Source organism: Narcine bancroftii, chromosome 13 (assembly GCF_036971445.1).
Source record: "Narcine bancroftii isolate sNarBan1 chromosome 13, sNarBan1.hap1, whole genome shotgun sequence".
Taxonomy (NCBI): domain Eukaryota; kingdom Metazoa; phylum Chordata; class Chondrichthyes; order Torpediniformes; family Narcinidae; genus Narcine; species Narcine bancroftii.
Genome location: NC_091481.1, coordinates 71,415,732 through 71,437,979, shown reverse-complemented (window position 1 = coordinate 71,437,979; position 22,248 = coordinate 71,415,732). Strand labels below are relative to the sequence as shown.

The 22,248-nt window shown below is 42.2% G+C and overlaps 1 protein-coding gene across 3 annotated transcripts in view; it reads right to left on the bottom strand.

The window, feature by feature from the left end:
* The window catches only part of LOC138747903 (ankyrin repeat and fibronectin type-III domain-containing protein 1-like), a 171,967-nt gene that overhangs the window by 35,481 nt on the left and 114,238 nt on the right, over nt 1-22,248 (bottom strand). For all 3 annotated transcript variants that reach the window (XM_069907529.1, XM_069907528.1, XM_069907530.1), the window contains 7 exons: nt 12,005-12,197; nt 9,312-9,516; nt 7,729-7,917; nt 6,703-6,816; nt 5,314-5,411; nt 2,591-2,681; nt 670-777 (listed from right to left, as the gene is read on the bottom strand). In XM_069907529.1, the coding sequence (XP_069763630.1) occupies nt 670-777; nt 2,591-2,681; nt 5,314-5,411; nt 6,703-6,816; nt 7,729-7,917; nt 9,312-9,516; nt 12,005-12,193 (994 nt within the window). In that variant the 5' untranslated portion in view covers nt 12,194-12,197. The remainder of the gene's footprint in view (nt 1-669; nt 778-2,590; nt 2,682-5,313; nt 5,412-6,702; nt 6,817-7,728; nt 7,918-9,311; nt 9,517-12,004; nt 12,198-22,248) is intronic.

Below are 22,248 nucleotides of genomic sequence, written 5' to 3'. Positions count from 1 at the left end.
GATCTCGGAAGCTAAACAAGCTCAGGACTGGTCAGTTCTTGGAGGGGAGACTGACGAGGAACACCAGGTGCTGTAGGTTTCTGTGAGGGGCGCTGGACAAAGTGGCGACTCTTCGTCAGCCATACCGTAGACAAAAAAACAAAAAGAATTTCAGGATGTTACATTCTAAATGTAGTATTATGTGACAATAATGGAACCTTTACCTTTATCCACCCGATAACCTCGCTTCGGCTGCCCGCCCAAGCGATCTCTCGATGCCCCAACCACATACTCTTGTCTCGGACTTAACACCTGGTCCTGGCCATCTGAGCTCCCAATGCTTTGAATGATACAGGTACTTACCACGGACAAAAGTAGAATCCATGTAAAAGTAGACATCCCCATATTTGACCCGAGAAATTGGTCCCCAAATCTTGACTATTACTTGAGTATATATGGTATTTATTTTCTGTGATTTTGTTTGCTGGTTTCTTGAATTCTGGATAACAGGGATTTTACAGTCTGAGCTTTCCAATTTTCTGCCTGTTTCAATTAACTACTTTAGCACAGATTGGAAGCCAAATCCTTGTGACTGCTACTTGGTGAAATATTTTACTAAATGAATTCCCATTGTGGAAAAGCTTCTGGTTTGGACTATTTGTGAACACTGCATCTATGTGGCCACCTCACCCACGAAGAAGCTCCGGTGACAAGGACCCTTCACTCTCTCCAGAAGCTGTAGCACTGCTTGGCTTTGGTCTTTGTGTCTCAGTTTAATATCTGAGCACTCTTTCCAACCTGCACAGGAATAAAGTCAAGTTCAAGTTCAGATTTATTGTCCGAGTACATACATGACATCACATACAACCTTAAGATTCTTTTTCCTGTGGGCCAGGTAGAATTAACACTTATTAGTAGAGCAAAAAACTGACTCAACATACACATAAACTAATAAAGAAATGTAAACAAACTGTGCAATACTGAGAAAAAAATAAAGTGCAAAAGTAAGAGTCTTTAAATGAGTCCCTGATTGAGTTTGTTGTTGAGGAGTCTGATGGTGGAGGGGGAGCAGCTGTTCCTGAACCTGATGATGAGAGCCTTGTGGCACTGATACCTCTTTCCTGGTGATAGCAGCGAGAATAGAGTATGTGCTAGCTGGTGTGGATCCTTGATGATCGCTGCTGCTCTCTGATGGCAGAGATCTCCATAGATGTTCTCGATGGTCCAAAGGGTTTCACCAAATAAAGACCGCACATCAGCATTCACAATTGATGAAGATAACGAAAGTTCTTCTCTGTTTGTGGTGTGAAGGAGAAGGTTCTGGAATTAAAGGTGAGGACAAGTAATTCTCTTCCCAGCAGGTGTCCTTGTCTGGGATGAGACTGAAAACATCAGGATTACCAGGACGTGGGGAATGAAATCATCCAACACCCCTCCCCGAGGAGGAAAGTGCACTAGTAAGCACAAGAATCCTGCCAGGAAATGCACAGCCTATCGTCCAGAGTTGGGTAAAACAACATGGATGTGGTTTAGGAAAAAACAAGGATCAGATACATGAACAGTATGAAAGCATTTGAATTTCTAGGTGCAGGAAGAGGAGAGGCACCCCCTTTTCCACCCCCTTTTCTGGCTCCAGCTTCTATTGATCAATGGCTAGGTAAGATCAACTGACCTGATTTTCTACTCAAGTAACAAACAACAGTAATATTGACTGTGATCCACTTGGCATCTTTCTCAATGCCAACATTTTAAGGTTCTTGGTTCAAGTTCCACTGCAGAAGCTTCAACAAGTTAACACTCTGGAGCAGTACTGAGGATGTCTGACATTGTCATGTCAGCTGCCTTTCAGATGACAGCACACAAGGCCCTTGCTCATTCAACATGACTGCCTCTCGGCCAAACGCATGAGATGGAATGGTCCTGATTGGAAGAAGGCAATTGCTGCTGGTGTCTTGCCTGTGATTTACGCCACTCAATATCAAGAAATCTCTTGGTGCCGGCCCCATTGACCACCGCCAGTGAGCTGATCTTGCCTCAAACCGTGCATCTTGGCGCCTCACAGTTCGGCCAGCAGCAACCTCCTTTGAAGAAGACCGCAGAGCCCACCTCACTGACAAAAGACAAAGGAGGAAAAACCCAACACCCAACCCCAACCCACCAATTTTCCCCTGCAACCGCTGCCTGTCCCGCATCGGACTTGTCAGCCACCATCGAGGCTGCAGCTGACGTGGACTTTTACCCCCTCCATAAATCTTCGTCCGCGAAGTCAAGCCGAAGAAGAGATCATGAACATTAATCAACAATTATTACCATGTATCCAAGTTCTGATGAAAGGTCATTGATTTGAAGTTGTTCTTGCCTCCTCCTCCTATCTGACTGAAATGCTAGATATCTTCAGAATGCTATATTTATATTTCTAATATCCAGCCTCCACAGTTTTTGTTCTTCAATAATTATCAAACTCCAGCTACAGGAGCTCCCTCTACATAAACTGACTGCTGCACTTCCGCCATTACAATTACTGTACTTGAAAACGCTTCATTGACAGTTAGCAAAAGGTGCTACATAAAAGTGTGTTTGATGTTAAGCAGCGATAAGTATTATCACTTACTCGAAGGAGCAGCACAGGGGGGAGAAGAAGCCTTTGGTGGTCCCCAGCCTTTCATGTTGTAAGCTGAAACACGCACATAGTAAAGAGCACCCTAATGATAAGAGACAGGTTAGGATTAAAGAGGAGGAAATTGATAACTAAAGACTAGAAGTTACCTGACTGATAGGAATTTATTACCATAAACTGATGGCACATCTCATGTTGCTGACCTGAGTCCCAAGCTTGTTCTGGGGGGAGGGGTTATGGCATTGCCACCTTTATTACGGGAATCAAGGGGGAGGAGCCACAGGTACAGTCAGCAAGGGGCAGGCCAGTAGTACAGTGGTTCCACCTCAAGGAATAAAACATGATAGCCTGTGGATGCTGTGATTGAAGTAAAAACACAATGCTGCAGAAACTCAGCACGTCACACAGTGTACTTTATATAACAAAGTACGGCACGGCAGCGCCAGTGACTAGGGCTGGCGTTCGAATCTGCGCTGTCCTCATATCTGCATGCGGTTTCTCCAGGAGCTCTGGTTTCCTCCCATCCTTCAAGAACGTACTGGGGTTGTAGGTCAATTGGTGTTATTGGGCAGATGGGCCTGTGAGCCGAAAGGATATGTTATTGTGCTGTATGTCTAAGTTACAAAACTTTTAAAAAGATAAATTAAATTTTTCACCCATAGGGTGTCTGGAACTCACCGTCTCAGAGGGAGGGAGAAGCAGAAACCTTCAGAACTGCTTGGAAGTATACCAACAGTTCTGAGATCAACAAAGACCCTAGAAAGCTGTGGTTAGGTTGGGCAGCTCCTTCTGTGTTGCAAATTTATTATAATTCTTATGCAATCATTTGCATTTTTGATTATCAAATGTAAAACCTGATAAACTACCACCAGTGTTGGGTGTGTGGTCTCAATGTTCAATCTGGAGCCTTTTGTCTGATTGTTGGTTAGATGAAAAACAGATGGTAAAAGTGATTTGTTATAAATCGCTGGCTTACTTCCACTTTTTACTCTTTTTAACAGTGTCAGGGATTGGAACAAATGCAGCAGGAGCTGGCAAGAGAGTTGCATGGTTTTGTATTAAAAAACCGATGGTTATACAGTGCATTTCTGTTCTCGAGTGGCACAGTCTTTGGCCATTAATGCTGCACCAATGGATATGCAAATTGATTTGGAATTAAGTATGCAAACATTGGCTTGTAGATTACAGAACTAGTGTTATATTTCATGCAAAGGGTATGTATTAACATAATGTAGATGAGAGCTTGAGCTAGAAACCGAACTGAAGTTATTAGGCAGGAATGCCTCAATCTGTGTTCATTGCTTTCAGCAATGAGATTTTTAATATAATTGGTTTGAGAAACATATAAAGTATAAAAATGATGCCTCAGTGGGACACTTTAAATGACATATGATTCTTGATACCTCTGTTTTTTTTAAAATTGAGAGGTGAATTCATAGGCTGTGAAATTTTAATCTGATTTCTGATTGCCTGGGCCCAACGTGGTGATGCCTGGATGCCTGGGTTCGGCAGCAGCCATGAGGGGTTGGGGTGGGGCAGTAGTGACAGGGAGAACACCTCCTGTTGTGAAGGAGAAGCAGAAGAGATGACCCAAAGGACCATGTCCACGGAAGTTGACCAACGAGCAGTGCTGTGGTGAGCTGTTGCAACTTGCAGGTGTGGAACCCACACAGGATGCGGGCTGCTGGGGACTTGAGGTTAAAGGACTCACACCGTTACAGGAGACTGGTTCCTGGAAATCTGGTATCAGAACCAGAATTTGAGAGGGTACTGAGGGCAAGAAGGGCTCCTGAATGGTCCTGGGTGCTCGTCATCTCGGAGGTGTAGATCTGGGCTTGGGTTGCCGATGGTTTGAACTGAACTGGAGTCTTTGGGAGTGCTGGAGGTGAATCCACGGACAATCAATGACTCTTTGGTGGTGGGGGGGAGAGACTCTCTTTCTCCGACTGTAAAGGGTGGTGGGCAATTCTAATGCTAATGGTGAATCTTTGTGGCAGATTAAAGATAATTTCATGTACAGGTACACGATCCTTTATCCGGACATCTAGAATCCAGAAAGCTCCAAAATCCAGCAGGTTCGGAGAGAGACAGCAGCGCGAGTCGGGTGGTGGGGGGGGGGGGTGGGGAGGGGACACTGGCAGCGTGAGTCCAGCAGGCGAGGGGGAGAGACTGGCAGTGCGAGTCAGGCAGATGAGAGACCGAGACCAGCAGCGCAAGTCGGGCGGGCGAATGACCGGCAGCACGAGTCAGGCAGGCAAGGGGGAAAAGACTGGCAGCACGACTGGAAAGGGGTGGGGGTGGATACGGGAGCATAACTCGGGTGGGTTTAAATCTGGCTTTCCGAAATCTGGAAAAATCTGAAATTCGGAACACACCATCCCCCAAGGGTCCGGATAAAGGATTGTGTACCTGTATTATGACATTTCCATTTCTGTTTTATTACATGACAATAAATAAGTGTCTGTTCTGAAACTATTAATAATGGATGCTGCACATGTTAATAATATTGTTGTCCACACAAGATTCAACAGGGAATGTGTGGTGAATCAAAACTGGAGTCACATCTCTAATAGGGAAGGTCTCAGCAGGAAATGGAAGAAAGCATCTTGAGGAAAAGAAATTAAACATTTGTAGAATGTCTTTTGAGATCAATCTATGCATTTAAACATTCACAATTTCTAGGCAAAGGAATAAGAACATTCCATGCTGTCACTTACCGTGACGAGACCTTCAATTGTGAATTGCAGGCTCTTCAGATCCTCAACAATTGTAATTCCTGCTCGAGTTTCAAACGTTTTAGAGTAACTCCATTCCACTGAAAGAAGGGGGAGGGGAACACATGAGCCTTATCAATCCAGCACAAGAAGAATATAAAATTATAATAGCTTATAAAATGATGAAGGCATAGGTAGAGCAGACATGTGTCACCTACTGGAGGATGTGCTTTTTGGGTGAGTGGGTGAACGTTTAAAGGAATTTTTTTTAACAGAGTGGTGTTATCTTGAAATACACTGCCAGTGGAAGCAGAGAAATTGGCTGCATTTAAGAGACTTCTAGGTAGACACATGAATATAAAAACACAATGCTGGAGAAATTCAGCAGGTCAAAGTACGTACTTATATAACAAAGATAAAGATGCGCAACCAATGTTTCGGGGGGTTTATTGTATGTTATTTTCATCGTCTATATTGACCATGAAGATTCTTGCTGCTTTAACCACATTAACATATTAATTGCTGGCAGAATCAATGAGGAAGCGTACAGGAGGGAGATAGATCAGTTCATTGAGTGGTGTCACACCAACAACCTTGAACTCAACGGTAGCCAAAGTAAGGAGATGAATGCAGACTTCAGGAGGAAGTCAGGAGAACACAATCCAGTCCTCATTGAGGGCTCAGTAGTGGAGAGGGTCAAGAACTTCAAATTCCTGGGTATCAACATCTTGGAGGATCTGACCTGGTGCCTCCATGTCGATGGAATCATGAAGAAGGCTTGCCAATGGCTATACTCTGTGAGGTGTTTGAGAAGATTTGGTATGTCACTGAAGACTCTCGAAAATTTCTACAGGTGTACCATGGAGAGCATTCTGGCTGGCCTCATCAATGTCTGGTACGGAGGTGCCAACGCTCAGGATAAGAAAAAACTCCAGAAGGTTGTTAACTTGCCCTGTGACATTATTCCATCGAGGACAACTACAAGAGGTGATGTCTTAAGAAAGCAGCCTCTATCCTCAAAGACCTTCACCACCCAGGCTATGCACTCTTCACTCTTCTACCATCGAGAAAAAGTTACAGCAGCCTGAAGACGGGCACTCAGCGGCATAAGGACAGCTTCTTCCCCTCTGCCATCAGATTCCTTAATAATCAATGAACCACAGACACTGCCTCACTTTGACTTTTAGTGCACTATTTTTTATTTATTTTGTAAGGTGGTTTTATATGAATGTTCGCACTGTGTGACGCTGCCACAAAACAACACATTTTGTGACTTGTTCATGACAATAAATCCTGATTCTGATTCATATTTGTAAAACTTCTGTAAACAAACAATTTACAGCAGACTACAGCAATTGAAACTACAAAGGTGAACCAACAGTTTAAAGCTACCTTTATATCGGGTTGTTATCAAGGTGTCTGTCTTTCGTGGTTCCTCAAATGTGACTTGAAGAGATGTACTGCCAGTTACCAACAAATGCACATTCTCTGGAGTAGCAGGTACATCTGCAGAGGAAAGGAATTGACTCTCACAATAAATTGAAGTGGCTAGGGATTGTCAACACTGATTCTGGTGCCCTACAGCATATTTTAGTGCCCATATAACATTAACACAAGTCCAAAGCTGTAAATATAGATCATGGGAATTTAGTAGGAAGGTAATAAATTGGGTTATAAGTGTTGGAAAAGATGCTGGTGTGTACGCAGTTCCATAGTCGAACAACTCCTCTAGACTGTAAACATCAAAGATCTGGCTAAATATCCGAGTTAATGATGAAATAAAATAATGGGAATAGTAAATAATTGTGAGGACAAGGATGGATTTTGATAAGATGGTCTGATGAGCAAAGTGCAGGGAGAAGGAGCAAAAGGAGTGAGGCTCATCAACCACCATCCTGGTAACCACATAATAAAATGAGAATTGTGTGGACCAAACTAGGTGATCAATTAGACTGCATCAGATCCTGACATGATGTCAGAAAACCCTATGGGGTGAGTGCTCTTAGGAACCATGTCCTCAATTACCTTTTCCTCTCAGCACCTTATACTTGCCACATTACTCATAGACTGTACCCAAAAATGATATTTTCACAAATAAATCTATCCAATTTCCACTTCATGAATCAATAAGAGCTGCTTCACTGCCTCCCTAAGGAACATTTCCATAGATCGCTTGTTCATTCATTTATTTCTTGCACTGGTAGTTGTGACCATATCCCTATCAAGCCCAAGTCTATCTCAAAGAGACTGAATGATTTTAAATGGGAGAAAATGAGAGCCTTGCAGAGTAATTTCAGAGAAGGCACTGGGTAGAATATTCAATGCAAGAAGAAATGCTACCATGTCTTGGATACATGTCTCTTTAAGGTTAAAAAAAACACTTAAGTAAAAGCAAATATCAGCGATTCTACCACTTACCCGCATTGTCAAAAGCAACTTTCATTTGTTTATACAGCTTGTATCGAAACCTCCATGTCCGAAGAGCTCTGGCTTTGTTGTGGAAATCAGCCTCTGACTCTTCGTTCTTGAGTTCTGTCAGTTCAGAAATCTTTTGGCCCGCATTGCTCACTATTGCCGTCAGATGCATAGACCAGTTGCACTCGTTAACTGGATGTAGAAAGTGTCAATGTCAAGAAAAAAAAGATGGAAAAAACAGAATGGGGAAAATGAGGAAAACAGGAGAGATATTCACCTAGATTTTATGTCACTTTCAACCAATTGTGAATGGTGGCCTGGTGGTTAACTCACTGCACTCCCTGAAGGAAATCTACTATCCTTGCCTGGTTTTCACTGTGTGTGACTCCAGACCCACCAATGTAGTAAGCCTTTAACTGCCCCTTCCCTCAGCTCAGGGAGAGTTAGAAATGGACACTCAGTGTTGATATTACCTGTGACATCCACATTTTGTGAAATAAATTCTGAACTTTGGTAGAACTGGGGTGGCACGTTCACATAGCAGTTAGTACATGCTATTACAACGCCAGTGATCCAGATTCAAATCTGGTGCTGTCTGTAAGGTGTTTGTATGTTCTCCCTGTATCTGTGTGGATTTCCTCCAGGTGCTCCAGTTTTCTCCCACCCTTCAAAATATATGGGATTTCAGGTCAATTGGGTGGCACGGGCTAGTGGGCCAAAAGGTCCAGTTACCGTGCTGTATGTCTAAATATTAAAAAAAACACAATGCTGGAGAAACTCAGCAGGTCATACAGCATACTTTTTATAACAAAGATAAAGATGTATAACCAATGTTTAAGGCTTGAGCCCTTCATCAAGATATGAGTGAAAGGGGAGCACAGGCCCACAGGCAGGTGGTAATAGATGGATAAGGGAGGGAGGGTACAAGAGAAATTAGGGGGAGAGGGATGGCTCTATGACTGAAGAGGGAAGGGATGGAGAGCTGGAGAAAAGAGACAGATGGAAAGGGAAGAGAGGGAGCCAGGGGAGTGGTCTAGCAGAAACCAGAGTCTATGTTAATGCAGTTGGAGAGTGCCCAGATGGAATATTAGGTGTTGCTCCTCCACTTTATGGGTGGCCTGGCTTTGTTGCATCAATGACAGGGATCTCACAGTGGCTAACCATTTCAATTCAGGGAGGTATCCCCTCCTCCTATCACTTGCCACATTTTTTTGCTTCTGCCCTCCCTTCCTTATCCGCATAGTACCTCCTGTCTGTGGGCCTGTATTCCTCCCCCTGCTCCTCCCTTCTGCCTTCATTTTGCTCATACCTTGATGAAGGGCTCAAGCCCAAACCGTTGGTGATGTATCTTTATCTTTGCTATATAAAGTACACTGTTTGCCCTGCTGAGTTTCTCCAGCACTGTGTTTTCACTTCAACCACAGTGTCTGCAGACTTTCATGTTTCACCCATGAGGGTGACCGAATCTTTGTTTTGCTTTTTAACTATTCTACAACAGTGGCCCCATTGTATTGCCAGTGAGCTTAGCACTGATTCAGGGCTCTGATGGTTCACCCTGGCCTGAGCACTGAAGATCCCTTACTCACAGTGATGGTTATCCCTGGCGCCTGCATTCATTAAGAGACTGGCCATTGTGAAGTTGTTGGTCAGGACAGCAACATCCAGAGGTACCAGGCCGTTGCTCGTAGCCTGATTGAGATTGTCAAGTGTGTCATGACGTTCGAGTATCTGCTGAACTGCGTCAAGGTCTTCATGCTCCACAGCATCAAACACTGAATCATACTGAATGTTCTAGAAAGTATATAAAAAAAATTAAACTCTACTAAAATACATAAAAATATATTCTTAAATACATCTGACCCTAAAAATGTATCTTCTGAAACAGATACTAAAACTGAATTATAATTGGTGCAATTACCAACTCTGATGCTCTTTCCACTGAATAATCTGGATTACAACCGCTGGGGCCTGTTTGGTCACACTAAATCCTGCTCTGATGTTGTGATTGGAGTAAAAACACAGAAATGCTGGAGGAACTCAGCTGGTCTCCAGGTGTCCAGAGAAGGTATAGAATTTTAACCAACGTTTTGGGCATGAGTTTTCCTCAAGGTATGAGCAAAAAGCAGGTAGGGGTCTGAATTAAAAGAAGGAACGGGGGAGGAGTGCAGACCAACAGACAAAAGGTGTTAATTGGATATAGAAAGGAGGCTAAGAGAGAGGAAAGGTGAGAATTGATAGGAGGGAGGCGTGAGGGTTGGCTCTGTGAAAGCAGAGCTGGGGGAAAGGAGACATGGGAAAAGATAGGGAGGGGGCATAACAAAACTGGAGAAGTCGATGTTAATGCCATCTGGTTGGATGGTGCCGTTCCTTCAATTTGCGTGTGGTCTCAGTCTGGCAGTGCATGCGACATTGGCTAGACATGATAGCAAGGGAATGGGGCAGGGAATTGAAATGGGTGGCCACTGGTTGATCCACACTATTGCTGCAGACAGAGCTGAGGTAGCTCAACGAGGCGATCTCCCAGTGTGTGTCTAGTCTTTCTGATGGAGAGAAGATCATAACAGGAGCACCGGATACCGTAGATGACTTCTGCAGATTCACAAGTGAAGAGTTGCTTCACTTGGAAGGACAGTTTGGGGCCCCAAATGGCAGTGAGGGAGGAGGTGTGGGTGTAGGTGGAGCACTTCCTACGGTCAAAGGGGTAGGTCCCAAGGGGGTTATTGATGGGAAGGAATGAATGGATGAGGGAGTCACGGAGGGAGCAATCCCTGCAGAAGTCAGAGAGGGGAGAAGAGAGGAACACATATCTGGTGGTGGGATCATGTAGTAGTTGGCGGAAATGATGGAAAATGATATGTGGGATGGTAGGTGAGGCAAGGAAAATCCTGTCTTTGTCGTGCCTGGGGGCAGTGGGGACCAGGGCAGGTGTGTGGTTAATGGAGGATATGCGGGTGAGGGCCGAGTTGATGGTAGTAGAGTGGAAGCCACATTTTTTTAAGAAGGAGGAAATCTTGGATGATCTCGCATAGAAGACCTCATCATGGGAGCAGATGCCACAGAGACAGAGGAATTGAATTCTTACATGGGTCCGGGTGTAAAGAGGTTTAGTCGAGGTCGCTGTAGGAGTTGTAGAAAATTCTGTCAAGAGTTTGTCTTCCAAGATGGAGACAGAGAGATTGAGATTGAATACTCCCCCCTTTTCCCCTTGGCACAGGACCTGCTCTGTCTTTCTGGTTCCAATATTGTCACCTACTTGACTGCTCATATTGCTACTGACAGGTACTGTCTCACAGAGCTCCTTTGAAATCACTGGCCCACAGAGATTTCAATGGACCATGACTGATGAGCTCTCTCTGAACCACATATGTGAAGAATTGACCCAAAGATTTTCTTTGAACTGTTGCCAATAGCTACAGATTCATGGAGTTTGCTCTGAAATTTAGCAGATGGTTACTGACCTCACAAAATTCCCTTGCTACTAACACAAATGGATGTAGATCCATAGAGTTCTTGCATTGACTTTCTTTTGCCCATTGCATTATATCAACATTCAGTTATGTGGAGTTATCGCATGGCAAGAAAATAAGAAAATCTGGAAATGATTCGTTTCTATAGTAACAGCAACGAGAGATCGCATTCTAGTAAACTAGACCTCCTGATTGACACCATTGCAAGATCCTTCACCACATACCATGACTCACACTGCAGGGACATTTTACTCAAAAATGAGTCATAATTTGGTGTTATTTTACCACATAGGCTGCGTGAGTTCAACAACAGTGTACTGAGGTAGTGTTATCCTGGAAATTACAGGGTAATTATATATTTTGAGGTTATTGCAAAGCAGAGTTGTCAGTACCTTTGTATCTGTTGAGAACTGATCCATACACAACATTGACAAGTGAAGCTGAAATCTTGGTTATTTAAATACTCAGACACTTAAGTCAAAGTGTAAGAGAGAAATTAGGTCAATACGATGTTGCTTGGTTTGTCGTATTTGTCATTTTAATGATTTAAGATTTTGTAAAAGGCCAAAGGTTTGTAAAAGTTACTCATCCAAGATATATCTATATACTCACTAGTACAGAGAGTAAGCCGAGACACACGGTCAAATTGGATGCTCTAAAATCTTGTCAATAATCCGTATCATTCCAATTTACAGGAAGAAACAGTGATAGTAGAGAGGAAGACAATCAGTAAGGGCCCATATTTACTGATAGAATTACTTTCACATGATAAATGATTGACTGATGGTGCAACACAAGAAATTAGATCATACCAAGGATGATTTCTTGTTTCTTTCCTTCTCAATCCTTTTGATAAGGCAGCCCTCCTCTGAGCTGGAGCTGCCCTTCAACCTGAAGGACAAGTTGCGGTAAAGGCGTTTGGCAGCATTTGGACTCATGGGTCCTAGTGACTTCCTCCTCTGGAGAGGCTCCCTGATTGGCTGTGTCATTTTACTCAGCATTCACCTGGGGAATAAGGCATTTTAAAATTTGCTTTGTCAAACAATTATATAAGAAAACAATTATTCCTCAATTATGTGTTGTTACTGCTCTCTCCCCATTGTCTTCCTCTCATGGTCTTCTCTCTATCTCTCATGAAATCCTCTTTCTCTTGTACTTGCCTCTTACCCTCCTGTGTTGACGACTGATGAACTACTCATACAAACCTTGTGACAGAATATATAGAAATGTTTTTGGGAGATAAATTGGGAAAGGCTTGTTAGAGTAGGTCATGTGCAAACACTTTGAAACAGATCTTATTTGAAATGCTAGACATAGTGGCTTCTCACACCTTTTTGCAAGAGCTTTGAAGAGTGCTCAAAAGACATCACTAATGGTTATTGTTTATCAAAGGCAACAGATGAAAGAGCAGGCTGGAGCCGCTGCTGTCTGAAAGGAGAGTCTGATGTTGTAAGAGGGTCATGTGGTTTTGTAGGCAGAGAAAGTCAAACAGGTTTTTTTCTCAGAGTGTGTGAGAGAGAGAGAAAGAGAAGTAGAGAACACTTGAGAGTGTCACCAAGAAAGTTGCTGGGACTGAAACAGGACAATCTAGCAAGCTTTTGGAAGACAGCCTGGTTGAAGTCCTTGTGGTCATGCAAGAGGAGAGGACTGGCTGTCTAATGTTTCACTTGGAATAAGAGAAACAAAAAGGAACTTCGTGGTGACCTGAAAGAAAAAGGTTATCATCTGGAGAACCCTGATGGGGAAAGTTTAATCAGCAAGACACTGAGGTGACTGATGGAAGTGTATCAGTGGTGGAGATCCTGGAATAACAAATCTCTCTCTGAAAACCAACAAGAACCTTCCTGAGCGGTAACCATTTACCTTTCGAGCACCAAAGCCTGGTGAACTTTATACGTTAAATTTTGTGCACAGTATAAGAATTGCCTGCAACCAGTGAACTTGGAGGAATGAGAAGTGAGATTGGACTGTGAACCAAAGAACTTTTCTGAATTTACACACACATTACATACACGTGCGCTTAGAATTAGACGGGGGTTAAGTTAGGTTAAATTAATAATAGATAAGTTAAATTTGATTCTGTTTTCATGTTTAAAGATAATTAAAAACAACTTTTGTTTAAGTAACCATTTGACTTGCTGAATATCTACTGCTGCTGGGTTTATGGGTCCTCTGGGCTTGTAACACTCTACTATTCATCCGTGTGTGTGTGTGTGTGTGTGTGTGTGTGTGTGTGTGTGTGTGTGTGTGTGTGTGTGTGTGTGTGTGTGTGTGTGTGTGTGTGTGTGTGTGTGTGTGTGTGTGTGTGTGTGCGCGCGCGCGCACGCATTTATATATAGATATACAAAATACACAGAGAGAGAGAGAGAGAGAGAGAGAGAGAAAGAGAGAGAGAGAGAGTTGGGGGGGGTCAATAGATAGACAGAATAAAAAATATACATAGACATGTGCACATGCTACATATGTTTCATTTGTCTGATTGTGTGTCTGCATGTTTTGCACCAAGGACCGGAGACGGTGTTTCGTTGGAATGTACTTGCACAATTGGATAACAATAGACTTGAACTTGAATTTAAAAGATTTCTAAGCAGCTTGGATTAAAAGAAATGGCATAGAGAATAGAGTTGTTCTTTTTAACTGGAGAATAGTATTTCTCCTGGGTTAAATATCTGATCACATTTTCTATATGTAGATAATTTGGTAACAATTTAGAATTTTCAGATTACACTGAATATTGAAAGGCAGTTGACAATGAGGAGATAAATAGCTGCAAGAATAGTCCTGAAATTTAACATTGAAAAATTCTGAGAGAAATTTTGGAAAATAAAATCAAAATCGTTCAATTATAGAACATCAGGGCACAGTACAGGCCCTTTGTTCAACAATGTTCTGATGACCTATGTAAACCTACTCTGCAAAAATCTAATTCTTTCAGCCCTCACACCCATAATCTTCTTTTCTTTTAACATTCATGGGCCTATCTGAGAGACATTTGAATGTCCCTATTGTTCTAACCTCCACCAGCACCCAGCAATGTATTCCAGGCCCCCACCATTCTCTGAGTAAAAAAACGTACCTCTGACATCTTCCCTAAACCTTTCTCCATTCATCTTGCCCCGATCTCCTTTAGCATTTGCTACTGTTGCCCCAGGAAAAAGGTGCAGGCTGTCCATCCTATCTAAGTTCCTCATAATCATATAAACCTTTTTAACTCATCCTTCATTGCTCCAAAGAGACAAGAATTTTGAGGGCAATAATATCCTCTTGTTAAGTATGGTCACCATTGTGATCATCAACCTCGAGTGTGTGGAGAAGAATGCAAGGATCCTTGTCACAGTTCATCCCCAGAAGCAGCGACAGGGGACTCTCTGATTTACGGGCTGCTCCTGGGGACGCAGACAGAGATGGCGATCCAGAACTGCTGGATGATCATCAACTTGGTGAGAGATGCCCTTTGGTCTGCCTGAAACCTCTTGGTCATTTGGCACATGGAGATGTCGGTGAGGGAATGCTGCCAACTGGCACATTCCAGGCTGCAGGAGTACGTGCTGAGCGACACACAGAGGCTTGGTGCAGCCAATGCGAGGGCGCTGTGGGGAAGAACTATAGTCTAGAGTCCTCCCACCACCAGGCATTGAGGGGCTGAGACCGAAGGGAAGTCCCTCAAATAACAGAAGGAGGAGTAATGACAAGGTGCCACTGTGGTGTAAAAAGAGAGCATATGTAACAATGTACAGAGATGGGAATGTATTATAGACATAACACTAAGGGGTGTGAAGAGGCTTAAGTGCTTTTTTGTAAATAATTTTTTGTAAATAAAGTCTATTTTTGAAAAAAAATTCTAAAAGTCTAATGATAAAGGAGTATGTACGATTCTTTAAAAGTGGTAAAGAAGAGTTGAGGCATGGAAAAACTAATGGATCTTTGCCTTTCTATATAGATGTATGGAGTTTAAAATCAGGGAGATTCAGTTCATCAACTTTGTGAATAATGCAACACTAGTTGGCCTCATTGGCAACAACAGAGAGGAGGCGTGTAAAATGATGTAAGAACAACAACTTGTGTACGTGGTCAGGTGAATCGTCATTTCATATGGTTGCATTTGTGTTAGATGATAATAAACATGATCTTAAAATTTGAAATTCATTATATTGAATGTTTATGAAGCACATTTACAATACTGCATCGAAATGTTGCTAATTCCTGCATCACTCTAATCCCTCAATCCCATTTCCAAACACTGTCTGCCCTCATTGTACTGCTAATAACACAGACAGGAAGGATTTAACCTGGTTGATAAAATTGCTCATGAACATTAAAGAATAAGGTGATTTTTTTTTTAGGTTGATGCCTTGTGGGAAAGTGGGAAACTGGAATCACATCTCTGGATGATTTGTATAGGCCTTTGGACAACTCGTTCAGTAATGTGACCTAAACTGTGAGCAACTTGCTATTTGTATTCAACACTGAGATTCTTCAGATGACAGACATCAGTAGGCTTGTCCTTTTATATCTATGCTTGCTGTTCATGCTACTCCAGAAGAGTACAGTGCTTCCAGTCTGGTTATAGACTCCTCTATTATGGTAGATGCCTCATATAATTAGCTACATTACAGTTGCTAGCAGCAAGTTACTGCTAAGATACATCTTAGCTCAGCATTAATACTGAGAGAAGAATTGGTTTCAGTATAATTCTATCATAGCTAGCCAGAAGTTTTACATCGTTCTTTTGTTGACACAATAACAAGATAAAGATCTTTCTGTACATATCAGTATATAGGTACTCCCCGACTTGAGACCTATGCGACTTATGTCCATCTGCACACATGATTGAAAATTTGTTAAAAAAATAAAGAAAAATTATAAAATTTTCACGGTTTATGTTGTATTTGGCAAACTATAACAGGGATACAGGGCACGTAAGAGCCAAAATGTGCATACTTACCTTGTTAGTCGGCGTACGGGGGTCGGTAAGCTTGGCACTGCCATCTTGATTCCTGTGCGAATGCGCAAGTCTTTGCATAAGTGTCCTAAAGATATCGAATTCATGCTATTAACTCCACACATGCGCCAAATGAAGACTCGCGCAGGCGTGCAGGAATCAAGATGGCTGTGCCCAGCCTACGGACCCTGGACGCTGACTAACATGGTAAGCATGCACATTTTGGTTCTTACATGCCCTGTATCCCTATTATAGTTTGTCAAATACAACATAAACCATGTAAATTATATATTTTTCTTTTATTTTTTTAACACAAACACACAATTCCGACCTACGTCCATTCCGAGTTACGACCGATTCTTTGGTCTGCATTACGGTCGAAAGTCAGGGAGTACCTGTACACAAATACATGTAACCAAATAAATGTATGTTTTTCTCTGCAAAAAAGCAAACAGAAAAATATTATGTATTTGTACAAAAACTGGAAACTGTATACTACTTTGCAGTTGATTCATTCTTGCAGAATTGAGATGACTACAAGGGCAAGTTAATTAAAAAATGTACAAAGTAAAATCTCTGTTATCTGGAATTAGTGCAACTGGCAACCTCAAGCAATTGGCAAAAAAATTGTGGAAGATAAATAGGTTAAAAAAAATTACTGGTTTAAAATTGGCACCCCTCGCTGTTAGTTCACCAATCATGCAACATGCAATCTTAAGCAACTGGAAAAATTCACTTTCCAGCATCTACCAATCCCCATAGGTGCTGGATACCAGGGTGTGATAATACAGATTCTATCACCAATCTGTATATGTACAGGTGGTAGTGTAGGATGACTGTGATTGGCTGAGAGTGTAGCCACACCTACTGGCAGGTCTTAAAAGATTGCTCCTAGCCAGACCAGGTCATTCTGGACTGGTCGACCTACTTGTGATATGCTCCAGTCTTTTAGTTAATAAAAGCCTTGGTTTGGATCAATAGGTCTTTGGTTCTTTCGACGCGCAGGGGTTTTACTGTACTTTTAATTTGTGATTAATATCCTGTGAGGCATATCATGAAATTAGTTTCCTACGTTTTTTTTATTGTTTAGAGCAGCCATTCTCAATGGGCATAAAGTGGTAGTGTGATAATCATGACCTTGAGAGATGAAATTTTGCAGCTCAGAGTAGATTCAAAATGGATGTCTCCATGGGGTCGTGATTTCTAAAGCTAATAAATTATAGTTGTTAGAAAAGAATTCAAGTTTCTTTATTTAAGGGAGGGCGGCACAGATTGAAATCATGAACAATTTTGAGTGGAGTCCTAAGGGGCCCATAGCCAAAAAAAATGGTAGAGAATGGCTGGTTTAGAGGGAAGTTCTCAATGTATTCCAAAGAATTTTGAGGGCAATGATATCCTCTTGTTAAGTATGGTCACCATTGTGGTAACTGGGAAATATATCATCAAATGAAGTCCCACAAGCCCCTGTGAGCTAAACAACCTGATATTTATATTTAGAAAATTAGTCCAGGCATCAGGGACAATTAAAAATAAAATGCTGGAATCACTCAAGAGATCAGGTAATGCTAGATGCTAATTTACTTTATTTGAGATTTCGAGCTTCAATGTCTTTTTACATTTTCAATTATCAGGTAAGTTCCCTGCTTTCCTTTAAGTAAATCTTTATAACAAAGGGCCACATTTGAAAGTACCATCCAAACGATGAGTATTAAACTATGCTTTGTGCTGAATTCTCTTGATGAGGACTTGCATCCGTGAGTTGATGATTCAGAGTGAGAAGTCCACCAATGAGTGACATACTTGCTATTCAGGGGAATTTAACTTTGCTATTTATATAGTGTTTTGTTCTGCAGAAGTAACACTGTGCAATTGGAAATACCTCTGTCACAACCCCTCCCACCCTCATTTTCTCTCCAACTTAAAAATTAGTGCTGCTTTGTCATTTTTTCCGTGCTGGTGAACTTTGACCTGAAACTTTAATGTTGCTACTCGACATATGCTTCATGATCTGTTGAGTGTTTTCAGCAGTGGATTTACGGCATATTTCCAATATCTGCACTTACATACCATGTGCAAATTGAAGAGATGTTTCATTTCATTACTGTTGCTTCCCACTGTGTTTTGTGGAGGTGCGGATAAAAGCATATACTTTTAAAGAGCACCAGAGGTGTTGGTTCTGCTCTTGGATTCACATTGCCCTCATGGATACTGTCCAACTCAGATTACATAACAACTCATTTACAGGTGTGTCATTATAAAGTACTAGAGCAAGATTCTCCTGACATAAAATAAGGAAATAGGAGTAGGAGTAGGCCACTCAGCCCCTAAAGGCTGCTACACCATTCAAATAATCATTTGTTGAAATTGCAGGAGCCCTGACAGATACATTCAAAATGTTCTTCGTCACAGGAGAGGTGCTGGAGGACTGGAGAGCAGCTTGTGTTGTCCAGCTGTTTAAGAAAGGCTCCAAGAATAAACCAGGTAACAATAGGCCGGTAAGCCTGATGTCAGCAGTAGGTAAACTATTGGAAGGAGAGATAGGATCTATAGGTATTTGTACACCATGGCTGATTAAGGACAGTCAACATGGCTTTGTGCGTGGTAGGTTGTATTTAACAAATCTTGTAGAGTTTTTCAAAGAAGTTATCAAGAAGGGAGATAAAGGAAAGTCTGTGGATGTTGTCTACATGGACTTTAGTAAGGCCTTTGGCAAGGTCCCACATGGGAGGTTAGTTCAGAAGGTTAAGACAATAGTCAATAGATGCTGGAGTAGGCCATTTGGCCCACTGAGCCAGCACCACCACTCATTTAGATTGTGGCTGATCTTCCACGATCAGTACCCTTTTCCTGCCTTCTCCCCAAATCCCTTAATTCCCTTGTCCACAAGAACCTTATCTAGCTCACTCTTGGAACTTATCCAAAGAACTCGCCTCTACCACCCTCTGCGGCAAAGCATTCCACAGACCAACAACTCTCTGGGTAAATTCTTTTCTCTCGCATCTCTGTCCTAAATGGCCTTCCCTGCATTCTTAAACTATGGTCTCTAGTCCTAGTCTCCCCCACCATCAGGAATATGTAATCAGTTTCTATTATGTCCAATCCCTTAATAATCTTATATCTCAATCATATCTCCCTTCATCCTTCTAAATTCCAACGTATACAACCCCAGTTTATCCAACCTTTCGGCATACATCAATCCCGCCATCCCGGGAACTAACCTTGTGAATCTATGCTTCACTCCCTCAATAGCAAGAATGTCCTTCCTCAAATTAGGAGACCAGAACTGGACACAATACTCCAGGTGTGGTCTCACCAGGGCCCTATACAACTGCAGAAGGACATCTTTATTCCTATACTCTATTCCCCTTGTTATGAAGATCAACATGACACTAGGTTATTATAGAGGCGGTAGTAAATTGGATTCAAAATTGGCTATGTGGGAGAAAACAGAGAGTGGTAGAGGATGGTTGCTTCTCAGTCTGGAGGCCTGTGACTAGTGGTGTGCCTCAGGGATCCGAGTTGAGATCATTGTTGTTTGTTGTCTATATCAATGATCTGGATGATAACATGGTAAACTGGATCAGCAAGTTTGTTGACGACACAAAGTGGCTTAATGGATAGTGAGGAAGATTTACAAAGCTAGCAGAGGGATCTGGACCAACTGGGAGAATGGGCCAGTAAATGGATGATGGAATTTAATGCAGACAAGTGTGAAGTATTGCATTTTGGAAGAGCAAATCAAGGAAGACGTACACTGTAAATGGTAGGGCACTGAAGAGTGCTGAGGAGCAAAGAGACGTAGGGATACAGGTACATTGTTCCCTGAAGGTGGCGTCATAGGTGGTCAGGGTTGTAAAGAAAGCTTTTGGCATCTTGGCCTTTATAAATCGAAGTACTGAATATAGGAGTTGGGATTTTATCTTGAAGTTATACAAGACATTGGTGAGGCCAAATTTGGAATATTGTGTGTAGTTCTGGTCACCTAGCTACAGGAAGGATATCAATAACATTGAAAGAGTGCAGAGAAGATTTACTAGGATGTTGCAGGGTCTTCAGGAGTTTAGTTACAAGTACAAAGAAGAATAAGGGGAGATTTGATAAGAGGTTTACAAAATTATGAGAGTAAATGTGAGTTGGCTCTTTCCACTGAGATTAGGAGAGATAAATATGAGAGGACATGCCTTTAGGGTGAAAAGGGAAATGTTTAGAGAGAACGTTAAGGGGAACCACTCAAGAGTGGTGGGAGTGTGGAATGAGCTGCCATCTGATGTGGTGGGTGCGGACTTGAACTTGAGTTTTAAGAATAAATTGGATAGATATATGGATGCATGGGAGAGGCCTGGAGGGTTATGAAATGGGAGCAGGTTATTGGGCTAGCTAAACAATGGGTAGCATAGACTAGAAGGGCTAAATGACCATTACCTGCTATCCCTCCCCCATCAGACTCCTCAACAACAAACAATCAGGGATTAATTTAAGGACTCTTACTTTTGCACTTTATTGATTGTTTTTATTCTTTCTCTGTATTGCACAGTTTATTTACATTTCATTATCTGTTTGAAGTTCCCTTTTTATACAGTTTTTTTGCATTATCAATAAGTGGTAATTCTGCCTTGCCCGCATAAAAAAGAACCCCAGGGTTGTATGTGATGTCATGTATGTATGTACCCTGACAATAAATCTGAAATCTGATTCTGAAATCATGGTTGATCTGCTTCAGGCCTCATCTGCTCTTCTATGCCAAATCTCATGAAATAGTGTGAGGGTAACAATGTGGACAAGACAAAGGAGATGATCATGAACCTCAGGAGGACCAGGAATGACCATCCTTCACTACACATCAAAAGCTCTGCAGTAAAGAGAGCGGAGAGCACCAAGTTTTCTTGGAGTTCACTTAGTGACCTATCATGAACACTTAACATCTCCTCACTAGTCAGGAAGGCACAACAGCGACTGTACTTCCTGAGAAGACTGAAGTGGGCAAGACTACTGGCCAGCTTTTATGTCAGCCTTCCTCAGGAGCTCTAATGAGAGCACCCTGGCCTGCTGCGTCAAAGTATGGTATGGTTGCTGCAGAGAAATGGATCCCTAGGACTATAAGAGCGGCAGAGAGGATCACTGGAGTCTCCCTCCCTCCCATCAATATGATCTACCAGCATCATTGTCTGAAGAGGGTGCGCAAAATCACTGAAGACCCCTTCGAACCTACACACAGGATTTTTCAGTTGCTCCTGACGGAGAAGAGATACAGGAGTATCAAAGCCAGCACCAGGAGGATGAGGAACAGCTTCTTCCCACAGGCAGTGAGAACACTGGACGACCATATGAATGAGAATCAGAATTTAATGTCATGAACAAGTCATGAAATTCGGTGTTTTGCGGCAGTGTCACAGTGCAAACATTCATATTATAACCATCTTACAACATTACTGTAAAAAATAAAATAATAATAACAATTATAATGTACAAAAAGTAAGGCTCTTTGGTTCATTGATCATTCAGGAATCTGATGGCAGTGGGGAAGAAGCTGACTTTGTGCTGCTGAGCACTCGTCTTTAGGCTCCTGTACCTTTTCCCTGATGGTAGCAGATTGAAGAGGGCATGGCCTGGGTGGTGGGGGTCTTTGTGTTTTTTTTAAGACACTGCTTCATGTAGATGTCCTTGATGGAGTGAATTCTGGTGCTTTGATGTCACAGGCCGAATTAACAACCCTCTGGAATTTATTCTTGTCCTGAGAGTTACACCTCCATACCAGGCAGTGGTTCAACCAGACAGAATGCTCTCCACAATACACCTGTAGAAGTTTATGAGAGTCTTTTGGTGACGTACCGAATCTCCTCAGACACCTCACAAAGTATAGCAATTTTTGTGATTGCATCAACGTGGAGGCTCCAGGAAGGATCCTCGGAGACGTTGACACCCAAGATTTTGAAGTTCTTGACCCTCTACACTACTGAGCCCTTGATGAGGACTCCTTCCTGAATTCCACAATCGTCTCCTTGGTTTTCTATTTTCAGGAACTGCTCACACTAAACATCCAACCCTCTCATTTGCACAAAGTGAAACATTTATTTATTTTTATGGCTATAATACTTCTCCTGCATATGTATTATT